The following is a 13,373-nucleotide window of genomic DNA, read 5'->3' as shown; positions in this document are numbered from 1 at the left end:
CCCATCAAGCGCTATGATGAAACTGGCTCTCATGAGGACCGCCACAGGAAAGGAAGACCCAAAGTTACCTCTGCTGCAGAGGATGTTCATTAGAGTTACCAGCCTCAGAAATGGCAGCCCAAATAAATGCTTCACCGAGTTCAAGTAACAGATACATCTCAACTAGGGATGCACCAATATGACATTTTGGGCCGATACGGATATCCGATATTTCCCTTGCCCCAATTTAGTTTTTGCGGCCTTTTAAGCATTCCAGTACAGTTAAATAGTTGAAACACACACACACTGACCAAAAAGTTATTTTGTTGGAATTTACGTATGTCCCCATTTCCAGTAAAACATAATCAAAACCTATTTCTTTCACTTACTTGCTGTGCTGTTTCGTCGTTCATTCTCAACCAGGATTTCATCATACATGTTAAGCAGTTTCAGCTCTATCTGTCCATGACCTCTCTTCCTCTGTGCACACTGTCACTGTGTCCATTTCTATCTTGTCCAGATGTGTCTGTAACCCTGTTCCTTGTCTGCATTGAAGTAGCGGTCCTTGTACCTACAGTTGAAGTCGGAAGTTTACATACACCTTAGCCAAATACATTTAAACTCAGTTTTTCACAATTCCTGACATTTAATCCTAGTAGAAATTCCCTGTCTTAGGTCAGTTAGGATCACGACTGGCTCGAGGTGCTCGACCAGTCGGCGAAAGCCAACATCATCCACAACAGAGAACAGTTGATTGTCAAGGGCAATGAATTCCATTATCTTGGTGTTAATGGATTTCGCCTTTGAGTTGTCTCACTGAAATGTTGTTACTCTTTGAAATGACTGCTCGACTTGAACTTGTTTAGTTGTTGGAAGTGTGCACTTAGTATCTTTCTGCTTTTGTTCTGTGTAGCGCTGTATTTTTTGTGGTGTCAGTACATCATCTACCTATGTTATATAGGTATGTACGTAATGTACCTACGTTATATAGGTATGTGCCTACGTTATATAGGTATGTACCTACGTTATATAGGTATGTACCTACGTTATATAGGTATGTACCTACGTTATATAGGTATGTACCTACGTTATATAGGTATGTACCTACGTTATATAGGTATGTACCTACGTTATATAGGTATGTACCTACGTTATATAGGTATGTACCTACGTTATATAGGTATGTACCTACGTTATATAGGTATGTACATCATGTACCTACGTTATATAGGTATGTACATCATGTACCTACGTTATATAGGTATGTACGTAATCTACCTACGTTATATAGGTATGTACGTAATCTACCTACGTTATATAGGTATGCACGTCAGCTTTGACATCGGTTCTGCACATCGGCGTTAAACTAGACATCGGGCCGATGCTGATGGTGGCTGATTTAGCTAATATCAGCCGATTCCGATATGCTCACCGATATATTGTGCATCCCTAATCTCAACATCAACTGTTCAGAGGAGAATGTGTGAATCAGGCCTTCATGATCGAATTGCTGCAAAGAAACCACTACTAAAGGACAACAATAATAAGAAGAGACTTGCTTGGGCCAAGAAACACAAGCAATGGACATTAGACCGGTGGAAATATGTCCTATGGTCTGGAGTCCAAATTTGAGATTTTTGGTTCCAACCGCCGTGTCTTTGTGAGAGACGCGGTGTGGGTGAACGGATGATCTCCGCATGTGTATTTCCCACCGTAAAGCATGGAGGAGGAGGTATTATAGTGTGGGGGTGCTTTGCTGGTGACACCGTCTGTGATTTATTTGGAAGTCAAGGCACACTTAACCAGCATGACTACCACAGCATTCTGCAGCGATACACCATCCCATCTGGTTTGGGCTTAGTGGGACTATCATTTGTTTTTCAACAGGACAATGACCCAACACACCTCCAGGCTGTGTAAGGGCTATTTGACCAAGAAGGAGAGTGATGGAGTGCTGCATCAGATGACCTGGCCTCCACAATCACTGGACCTCAACCAAATTGAGATGGATTGGGATGAGTCGGACCGCAGAGTGAAGGAAAAGCAGCCAACAAGTGCTCAGTTTTTGTTATATTTTTTAATTGAACCTTTATTTAACTATACTACCCCTATCTTGTCACAACACAACTGATTGGCTCAAACACATTAATTTCACTATTTAACTTTTAACAAGGCACACCTGTTATTTGAAATGCAATCCAGGTGACTACCTCAAGAAGCTGATTGAGAGATTGCCAAGAGTGTGCAAAGCTGTCATCAAGGCAGAAGGTGGGCGCTTTGAAGATTCTCAATTATAAAAAACGTTTTGATTTGTTTAACACTTTTTTGATTACTACATAGTTTGGATGTCTTCACTATTATTCTACAATGTAGAAAATGGTAAAAGTAAAGAAAAACCCTGCAATGAGTAGGTGTGTCCAAAACTTCTGACTTGTGCTGTATATTTGTTACTGCTCGACTAGAAAAACATCAGTGTGCCAACAGCCTATTGACCAAAAACAATAGACTAATCGGGGGTCAGCCCTAATATCTCTTTTGTTATTTTAATTGAACCTTTATTTAACTAGGCAAGTAAGTTAAGTACAAATTCTTATTTACAGTGACGGCCTACCAAAAGGCCTCCTGCGGGGACGGGGGCTGGGATTACAAATACTAATATATATAAATATAGGCCAACACACACATCACGACAAGAGAGACAACACAACACTACATAAGAGACCTAAGACGACAACATAGCAAGGCAGCAACACAACATGACAACAACATGGTAGGACCACAACATGGTAGGACTACAAAACATGGTACAAACATTATTGGGCACAGACAACAGCACAAAGGACAAGAAGGTAGAGACAACAATACATCAGGTTGACGCAGCCACAACTGTCAGTAAGAGTGTCCATGATTGAGTCTTTGAATGAAGAGAGTGAGATAAAACTGTCCAATTTGAGTGTTTGTTGCAGCTCGTTCCAGAAACCATGTCTAGATTTAACTTTAACCTGCAGCTTTGATATGTGCTGAGAGAAGGACAGTGTACTGTCTAGCCATACTCCCAAGTACTTGTATGAGGTGACTGACTACCTCAAGCTTTAAATCCCTCAGCGGTAGTAATCACACTTGTGGGGAGAGGGGCATTCTTCTTACCAAACTACATGACCTTTGTTTTGGAGGTGTTCAGAATAAGGTTAAGGGTAGAGAAAGCTTGTTGGACACTAAGAAAGCTTTGTTGTAGAGCATTTAACACAAAATTTGGGAAGGGGCCAACTGAGTATAAAACTATCATCTGCATATAAATGGATGAGAGAGCTGCCTACTGCCTGAGCTATGTTGTTAATGTACATTAAGAAGAGCGTAATCCCTTGGTGACTGGCAGTGGCTGAGACAGCAGATTTTCTGAGTTTATACACTGCACTTTTTGAGAGAGGTAGTTAGCAAACCAGGCCAAAGACCCCTGAGAGATACTAATACTCCTTAGCCGGCCCACAAGAATGGAATGTTCTACCGTATCAAAAGCTTTGGCCAAGTCAATAAAAATAGCAGGACAACATTGCTTAGAATCAAGGGCAATGGTGATATCTTTGAGGACCTTTAAGGTTGCAGTGACACATCCATAACCTGAGCGGAAACCAGATTGCATATCAGAGAGAATACTATAGACATCAAGACTTTTGATAAACAGGGCAAAATAGAAATAGGCCTGTAACAGTTAGGATCAACTTGATCTCCCTTTTAAATAAAGCATGAACCGTGGTTGCCTTCCCAAGCAATGGGAACCTCCCCAGAAAGGAGAGACATGTTAAAAAGGTCAGAGATAGGCTTGGCGATGATAGGGGCAGCAACCTTAAAGAAGAAGGTCTAAACAATCTTACCCAGATGGTTTTTGGGGTCAAGTTTCAGGAGCTCCTTTAGCACCGCATTCTCCGTGACTGCCTACAGGGAGAAACTTTGTAGCGGGGCAGGGGAAAAAGGGAGAAGCATCGGGGATAGTCACATTAGAAGGGGTGGGAGATTAGGAAATGTTGGATGGGCAAGGAGGCATGGCTGAGTCAAATAGGAATCCTGAGTTGGCCTCCCGGGTGGCGCAGTGGTTAAGGGGGCTGTACAGCAGCGCCAGCTGTGCCACCAGAGACTCTGGGTTCGCGCCCAGGCTCTGTGGTAACCGGCCACGTCCGGGAGCTCCGTGGGGCGACGCACAGTTGGCCTAGCGTCGTCCGGGTTAGCCGGTAGGGAAATCTTTGTCTCATCGCGCACCACCGACTCTTGTGGCGGGCCGGGCGCAGTGCGCGCTAACCAAGGTTGCCAGGTGCACGGTGTCTCCTCCGACACATTGGTGCGGCTGGCTTCTGGGTTGGATGGCGCTGTGTTAAGAAGCAGTGCGGCCGGGAGGTCCATGGGGCGACGCACAATTGGCCTAGCGTCGTCCGGGTTAGCCGGTAGGGAAATCTTTGTCTCATCGCGCACCAGCGACTCCTGTGGCGGGCCGGAGACACCGTGCACCTGGCAACCTTGGCTGCGCTAACCAAGGTTGCCAGGTGCACGGTGTCTCCTCCGACACATTGGTGCGGCTGGCTTCCGGGTTGGATGGCGTTGTGTTAAGAAGCAGTGCGGCGTGGTTGGGTTGTGTATCGGAGGACGCATGACTTTCAACCTTCATCTCTCCCGAGCCCGTACGGGAGTTGTAGCGATGAGACAAGATAGTAGCTACTAAAAACAATTGGATACCACGAAATTGGGGAGAAAAAGGGGTAAAAAAAAGAGTTAATGAAGTGGTGATTAAAGAGCTCAGCCATGAGCTTCTTGTTAGTAACAACCACATCATTAAGGGACATGGGCAGCTGTGAGGAGGGTTTATTCTCCAGGTCTTTAACCGTTTTCCAGAACTCCTTGGGGTTAGACCCACAGAGAGAGAACTGCTCCTTAAAGTAACTTAAAGCCTTCTGGATAGTCTGAGTGCACTTATTTCTCATTTGCCAGTCAGCCTAAGTATGTGTGTGCGGAGCCTTTTGCCAAATGCAGTAACCAGGGGCTGAACCTGTTTTTAATTCTAATTTTCTTTATGGGGGCGTGTTTGTTAACAATACCCCTGAAAATATAAAAAAAGAAGGTCCAAGTGTCTTCGACAGAGGGGATCAAGCTGATTCTATACCATTTTACAGAGGCCAGTTCATGAAGGATGGCTTGATCATTAAAGTTTTTTAGCAAGCGCCTATGACAAATCAGGACAGGTTGTTTCACTGAGCAGCCATTACAAACACAGGCTGTAAAACAGGGATCACTAAGGTCATTACAGAAAACAACAGACTGATTGATACCTATCAGGATTATTTGTGAAGATAACATTGAGGAGAGTAGCCTTTGGAGTCATACCTTGTGGGATTGGTAATCATCTGAGAAAGATGTAGGGAGTCCCATTGCTTTAGGACTTGGTTAGGTGGTTTAAGCATGTCCCAGTTTAGGTCACCTAGCAGGACAAATTCAGACTTAATGTAAGGGACCAGGAGAGAGCTTAGGGCAGGTAGGGAACAGGCCAGGGTGCTGATGGTGGACGATAGCACCCAGCAACAGTCAACAAAGAGCTATTTGAAAGTTTAATGCTTAAAACCAGCAAATCAAGTTGTTTTGGGACAGACTTGGTGGAGACAACCGACCACTGAAGGTGATCCTTGGTAAAAAATTGCCACTCCCCCACCTTTGGAAAATCTGTCTTGCCGAAAGAGGTTATAACCAGAAAGGTTATCATCAGTATTCAAAACACTCTTCCTTTAACCACGTCTCAGTAATGACCAACACATCTGGTTTGGAGCTGTGAACCCACACTATTGATGTTTTTGTGTCTGTAAAAATGTATTTATTGATTGGCTTCACCTGTGTGGCACTCTGACACATAATGTGCTGTGGTAGCTGTTCAGACCCCTTATTGTAGGCACATATTTTTCTGGATAGGAGTGTGCAAAATTACCATCTTGATTTTAGGCTCCATGAAATACAGCACATTCTTTTAAACTGTTATGCCGTGTGGATTGTTGTTGGAACAGTGGTACTTTTCTGTTCTCAACTGGCATTACATTCAATTGTCGTTTAGATGGCAGGCTCAGCATTGGTTCAGTCCAAAACAGAAACAAAAGCAGGTTTCTTCAAAGCAGATTACTGGACACGCCATCTTTTTGAGTAAAAGGAGGTGGTGCCTTAACACCAAGTCGGGATACCACAGAGGGGCGCTCCAACCCTACTTTACGCACTTGTGCCACAGCAGCCATATATTGACCTACAGCGACACATTTCTTCTGCTGGAGGTTTCTGGCGTGGCTGGTAGAGAGGGATGGATGACAGCCACTGCAGGAAGAATAGAGAAACCTGAGCGCGAGATGAGAGAGAGAAAGAGAGAGAGGGAGAGAGAGGCAGTCGGAGAGTCGCAGCCCACAAGCCGTGTCTTTAATAGAAGCGGCCATTGAGCTGGTAAGAAGCATGTAGAGGAGCTAAAGCGGTTTAATCGAACCAAGAAGACACCGATTAAAGGGGATATATAAGAACCGGTGTCCGGATACTATTTCAGTGGAGCCTTGTTACTGATTTCGGAAGGAGCTATCCCACTACGACCCACCTTGCCTTTACGCAGACACGCTTCAGTGGCGCTCACATAACACATTCGCCGGGTAGGAAGGTCTGGAGGGGGTGATTTTTATAGAACACGGCGAGCGATGCGCCTGGAATTATGGCTTGACGAACACAGACAGTAATGGGTCGATATATTCAATTAAATATCGGTAGGCTATAACGTTGATAGACAATTATTTTTTTATTGGATAGAAGGTTGGAGCTTTCGGTTGCTTATTCGGTCCACATATTTTATTCAAACTACGAATGACTCGACTTGTCATGTGAGCGGCTTCACTTTTTCCTTCAACCAATTAGCCCTTCGAATCGCCACTTTCACAAGCAAACAAGGGAGAGAAGCACATCCACTGTGGCTTTCAACGCAAAACGGATTTGACAGCTGTGTTTGCGAGCAGAGGACCCGGATCCACCGTCCTGGATTACTGCGGTAGCGGGCCATTCGGCTGCTGGCCACCGGTAACAGAGGCACCATGGCCGGCTTCATCCCAGGTTTACAGCCGACCAGCCATTCCCAGGAGAAGGAATTCGCCCAGGCGTACGAAGATGTTCTGGAGAGATACAAAGGTAAGGAACGAGAAGGAGTGGGCCCTGGCCTGAGTTGATCTTTGGCGAGACAGCGGGACAATGTCCTAATCTCGATTGTTTCATTGTTTACATGTTGGATAAATAGGCTACACTCGCTATGCTACTTTTTCTCCCATCTGTGTTTCATTGAGTGAAACCAACTGCGTGCGTTTCAAGTAAATTGTGGCATCCAGACGCCAAAGGAAGCAGTTTTATTAAGTCCCATGCCACCTAACGTCAAGGAATTTACCCAAATGACATGCACTGTTGTGCGTGGAGTTTGTTCCCAAGACACGAACATATTGCATAATAGTAACACAATTTCTCCCTTTTGGTTGCACGTTTTAAAACATGGTTCTTAGTTTTAATAACTGAAACGCTACACAGCCTGAAACCAGCCCAGTTGTTGGACCTATTCCACCATGTTACCACCAGCATTGAGACGTGTTGTTTTATAATCCCGATGACAGGGCCGCTTTAAAAATGAATGCCTCTACTGAAATTGACCGTGTTGGAAGCGGGGAGGGAAGGGTGAGAGAGAGGTGGGGGATGACAATTGACGTGGGTCACAACTTTAATTTAAAACAAATATTTAACAAGGCAAGTTGAACAAATTCGTATTTACAATGACTGCCTACCCAGGCGAAACCCTAAACCGGACGAGGCTGGGCCAGTCCTTGGCTGTATCACAATCGGCCATGGTTTGGCCAGGGTAGGCTGTCATTGTAAATAACAATTTGTTTGCCTAAAAAAACTAAATTGCGTGCCGCCCTATGGGACTCCTAATCATGTCCTGTTGTGATACAGACTGGAATCGAACCAGGGCCTGTAGTGACTGCTGTGCCACTCGGGAGCCCATCTGTGATGCTTGGGTCTTGATGAAAAGCGAGTCCTTTTAAATGATTGGTTATTGTAATGAAATGCTACTCTTTGGGGTAGTGTGTGTGTGTGTGGTGTGGTAGGGAGTGCTTTCATCCTCCTAAGACACTTCAGGTAGTCAAACACTTGGGAAATAACAGCAGAGGCATAAACAGCGGGAAAGAGATTTATTTTAAATGTAGAGGTATTGTGGGGAGGGTAGGACCTAAATGATTCTTGTAACAGAGTGAAAGGTGTATAGACATGGGTAATGACAATGAACCACAAAACCACATAGCTGAACATGTGCAGTCAACGGCATGCTTTTCCACACACAACCATTTTGAGTGGCCTTTCAACATGTTGCACATTCATTGCCACTGATGGCAAGCTTGTATGGTGGCAGTACTTAGTAACAGCTGGTTTTATGTCAAGAATACATCTAATACGTCAGTGTATATCAGCAAGTTGGGTTTGTTCATTGCCTCCGTAAATAAGTACTTGGCAACGTTGTTATAATCAGTGGGGCTGGGCAACATCATGTTCGTGTTGATAATTGTAACGGTGAATTAGAGATTAGATACCGTTTCAACTCTTAACTGACATGTTCGTTTTTTGACCCAGTCAACATGTCACAGCCAATGAGCTGAACTGTGGCTACTATGTTAAACTTGTTTTAGCCTACATTGTAACCAAACTTAGAATGGTTGTCACACTGATGCGTAGTTAACCTTCCTTGTTACTTCCAATAAATGAAACTACCAGTGTTGGGGAAGCTACTCTGAAAAAAATAGTTCACCAAGCTACCAATTACTTCACACTGGAAGAAGTTGCGCTATTCTAAAGCTACCCTTGAGAACAATATAGTTTACTTAACTTTTCTAAGTAACTTTATTTAACTACTTCCTGAAAAAGTATCATATGTCAATCTGAAATGTCATCGACTACAAATTGCAAGACTGATCACTTAAGGGTCATATGTTATCAGAATGTGTAATTTAGCCAATTAAACAAATTGTTTCAAGTGAAAATTAGGCAGATCTAAATGATTACTTACTTAACCCATGTTTAATTTTTTCAAAGAAAAAGTATTGTGTAATTCCAGTTGTTAGCTACATGGCAAAGTAAGGAACTACTGAAAACACCACTACCTTGATTTGAATTTAGTTCCACTACCACCAACCAAGCTACTGCAACATGAAAACTGAACAAAAAAATATACATACATACATACATGTAAAGTGTTGGTCCCATGTTTCAGGAGCTGAAATAAAAGATCCCAGAAATGTTCCATATGCACATAAAGCTTATTTCTCTCAAATGTTGTGCTCAAATGTGTTCACATCCCTGTTAGTGAGCATTTCTCCTTTGCCAAGATAATCCATCCCACTGCCAGGTGTGGCATATCAAGAAGCTGATTAAACAGTGTGATCATTACACAGGTGCACCTTGTACTGGGGACTATAGAAGGCCACTCTAAAATGTGTTGTTTTGTTACACAACACAATGCCACAGATGTCTCAAATTTTGAGGGAGCGTGCAATTGGCATGCTGACTGCAGGGATGTCCACCAGAGCTGTTGCCAGAGAATTGAATGTTACTTTCTCTAGCAGTAAGTCTGACCGGCCTCACAACCGCAGACCACATTGATGGCATTGTGTGGGCGAAAAGTTTGCTGACGTCAATGTTATGAACAGAGTGCTCCATGGTGGGGTTATGGTATGGGCCGGCATAAGCTATAGACAACGAACACAACTGCATTTTATCGATGGCAATTAGAATGCACAAAGACACCGTGATGAGATCCTGAGGCCCAATGTCGTCCCATTCATCCGTCGCAAGGATCTGTACACAATTCCTGGAAACTGAAAATGTCCCAGGCCTGCATACTTTTCAGTTGAGCATGTTTGGTATGCTCTGGATCGACGTGTACAACAGTGTGCTCCAGTTCCTGTCAGTATCCAGCAATTTCGCACAGCCATTGAAGAAAAGTGGGACAGCATTCCACAGGCCACAATCAACAGCCTGATCAACTCTATGCTAAGGAGATGTCGCGCTGCATGAGGCAAATGGGGGTCACACCAGATACTGACTGGTTTTCTAATCCACTGTGTTTTTTTAAGGTATCTGTGACCAACAGATTCATATCTGTATTCCCAGTCTTTCATTTATTTCCATTAACTGATTTCCTTCATATGAACTAACTCAGCAAAATCTTTGAAAATGTTGTATGTTATATTTTTTTGTTCAGTATAGTTAAATTACTAGTTGAACTACATGTACAGTTTAAGTTGTAAGTTTACATACACTTAGGTTGGAGTCATTAAACCTTGTTTTTCAACCACTCCTCAAATTTCTTGTAAACAAACTATAGTTTTGGCAAGTTGGTTTGGACATCTACTTTGTGCATGACACAAGTCCTTTTTTCCAACAATTGTTTACAGACAGATTATTTCACTTAGTGTATCACCCAGTGGGTCAGAAGTTTACATAACACTAAGTTGACTGTACCTTTTAAACAGCTTGGAAAATTTAATACAATTATTTCTTTAGAATCTTCTGATAGGCTAATTGACATCATTTGAGTCAATTGGAGGTGTACCTGTGGATGTATTTCAAGTCCTACCTGCAAACTCGGTGCCTCTTTTCTTGACATCATGGGAAAATCAAAAAATAAATCAGCCTAGACCTCCACAAGTCTGGTTCATCCTTGGGAGCAATTTCCAAACGCCTGAAGGTACCACGTTCATCTGTACAAACAATAGTACGCAAGTATAAACACCATGGGACCACACAACCGTCATAGCGCTCAGGAAGGGGACGCATTCTGTCTCCAAGAGATTAACGTACTTTGGTGTGAGAAGTGCAAATCAATCCCAGAACAATAGCAAAGGACCTTGTGAAGATGCCGGAGGAAACCGGTACAAAAGTATCTATATCCACAGTAAAACGAGTCCTAAATCGACAACTTGAAAGGCCGCTCAGCAAGGAAGAAGCCACTGCTCTTAAACCTCCATTAAAAATGCCAGACTACCGTTTGCAACTGCACATGGGGACAAAGCTTGTACTTTTTTGAGAAATGTCCTCTGGTCTGATGAAACAGAAGTAGAACTGTTTGGCCATAATGTCCATTGTTATGTTTGGAGGAAAAAGGGGAGGCTTGCCAGCTAAAGAACACCATCCCAACCGTGAAGCACGGTGGTGGCAGCATCATGCTGTGGAGCTGCTTTGCTGCAGGAGGGACTGGTGCACTTCACAAAATAGATGGCATCATGAGGGGGAAAAATTGAGGCTATATTGAAGCAACATCTCAAGACATCAGTAAGGAAGTTAGAGTTTGGTCGCAAATGGGTCTTCCCAATGGACAATGACCCCAAGCATACTTCCAAAGTTGTGGCAAAATGGCTTAAGGACAACAAAGTCAAGGTATTGGAGTGGCCATCACAAAGCCCTGACCTCAATCCCATAGAAAATTTGTGGGCAGAACTGAATAAGTTTGTGCGAGCAAGGAGGCCTACAAACCTGACTCGGTTACACCAGCTCTGTCAGGAGGAATGGGCCAAAATTCATGCAACTTATTGTGGGAAGCTTGTGGAAGGCTGCCCAAAACTTATGAGCCAAGTGAAACAATTTAAAGGCAATGTTACTCAATTAGTATTTGGTATGTAAACTTCTGACCCACTGGGAATGTGTTGAAATAAATAAATGCTGAAATCATTCTCTCCACTATTATTCTGACGTTTCACATTCTTAAAATAAAGTGGTGATCCTAACTGACCTAAGACAGGGAATGTTTTACTAGGATTAAATGTCAGGAATTGTGAAACTAAGTTTAAATGTATTTGGCTAAGGTGTATGTAAACTTCCAACTTCAACTGTAGTTAAGTACTCCCCAACACGGGCAACTACTATCGGTGTTTCCCCTAGAAATAGTCATTGTCGTGGTGGGCAAGTCCCTCAGTCTACCCAGAACCATCGACACTTGACTCTGTGTTCTGTCAACACTAAGATACAATGTCACCGTCCGAAGGTAGTTCCCACAATAGAATCACGCATACAGATCACACAGAGGTCATATTGGTTTGTGGCTAAGATTCCCCTCTGGTGGTCTGACTGAAGTAGTCCTTTATGCAATAAATTTGACCCGACGGCCCCTTTCCTACCGTGTGTGTGTGTGTGTGTGTGTGTGTCACTTGTGGCAGTTCCATGAAGAAAATAGGGAGAAATGCGAACTGTCAGGTGCTGACAGCATTGCTTGACTGTTATTGGAGGCTATATGATACTGGTTAAATGATTCAGGAGAGAGGCTGTGTGTTGTCTCAAAGGAAGGCATCTGTCTCTGTGTGTGTGTTCCACTGTCTGTTGTTCAGGGAGTTGATGGGTTCTCAATAACAATTGACAGGATATCCAGTAAGAGTGACTGGCTTGAGCCCAATGAAAAGCTAAAACACAGGGACGTGACTCATAAAATGGACACACAACACATCACACAGTCCCAGGACGGACACCAGGTTCAGGGGTGTAAGACTGACAGATCGAAAAACAAGGAAACCAGAGAAAGTTGTTTTTAGTTGAAGTTCAAGACCTGACTGTTGGCCTCTTGCTCCACCACTTCTCCCCCACATTGCATAGCCTAAATATAACATTCCAGACTGCCTGTTTTATGTGCAGTTCAACAAGACAGATCCACGACCTCCCTGACCTGAGGGCTTTCCATCCATCCGCGCTTGTTTTTGCCCATGTAATGTGACCGCCAACTCGCGCCAGCTCTGTCCTGCGACTTTGTCTGTTGTTTCCACAGCTACTAGCTAGGCTCTGTATGCTTGTTTACCCCCGAAGCAGGGCAGGAAGAGCGCGATGGATGGTAAGAGCTCCCTCCCTGTGGCCTTTTCACTCCTCAGTCCTCGTATTATTATGCTCTGCGGTCACGCACATACACTGACACACACACACACACTGGCACTGTCAGACACCGACACACGCTGTCGTCTCACACACATACAGTACATTCACAGTTTTAGACACTCGCACTTCGCAGAATGCGACCCTTAGACTCCGAGGCGAAGCACACAGGTTTTTACTTGCACATTTCCAGGCCCCACACTCGCTGTGCATATTATTCTAATGGAGAGCGGAAACTTACAGAAGAATATCAGGAAACGTTCGTATTTCCCCTCCGGAGTTGTGCTGACGCTGGTGTCCCTGATTTTCTTATGGCAGACAGGAAGAGCCAGGTCGTTCGAGGCCTGTTCTTCCTGTCTCTCCAATTTGCCACATGCAGACTTGTACAGTACCCTGTCTTTCCACTGCTTCATTAAACTCTATCTACACGGTGCTTTGAGTATTGTCGCGGC

The 13,373-nt window shown here is 43.8% G+C and overlaps 1 protein-coding gene across 10 annotated transcripts in view; it reads left to right on the top strand.

Annotated features, from left to right (window-relative positions):
• LOC112229351 (microtubule-actin cross-linking factor 1-like) overlaps positions 1–13,373 on the top strand; it is a 262,375-nt gene that overhangs the window by 19,708 nt on the left and 229,294 nt on the right. Inside the window, exon 1 of one of the 10 annotated variants that reach the window (XM_042310213.1) lies at positions 6,364–7,161. The exons of the other annotated variants lie outside the window; for them this stretch is intronic. Within the exon in view, the coding sequence (XP_042166147.1) occupies positions 7,068–7,161 (94 nt within the window). The 5' untranslated portion in view covers positions 6,364–7,067. Of the gene's footprint in view, positions 1–6,363; positions 7,162–13,373 lie in introns of those variants that run through there. 10 annotated transcript variants of the gene reach the window in all.

This window comes from Oncorhynchus tshawytscha, linkage group LG31, assembly GCF_018296145.1.
Source record: "Oncorhynchus tshawytscha isolate Ot180627B linkage group LG31, Otsh_v2.0, whole genome shotgun sequence".
Classification (NCBI taxonomy): domain Eukaryota; kingdom Metazoa; phylum Chordata; class Actinopteri; order Salmoniformes; family Salmonidae; genus Oncorhynchus; species Oncorhynchus tshawytscha.
The sequence above is the reverse complement of the archived record's forward strand: the minus strand, read 5'-3'. Positions and strand labels throughout refer to the sequence as shown.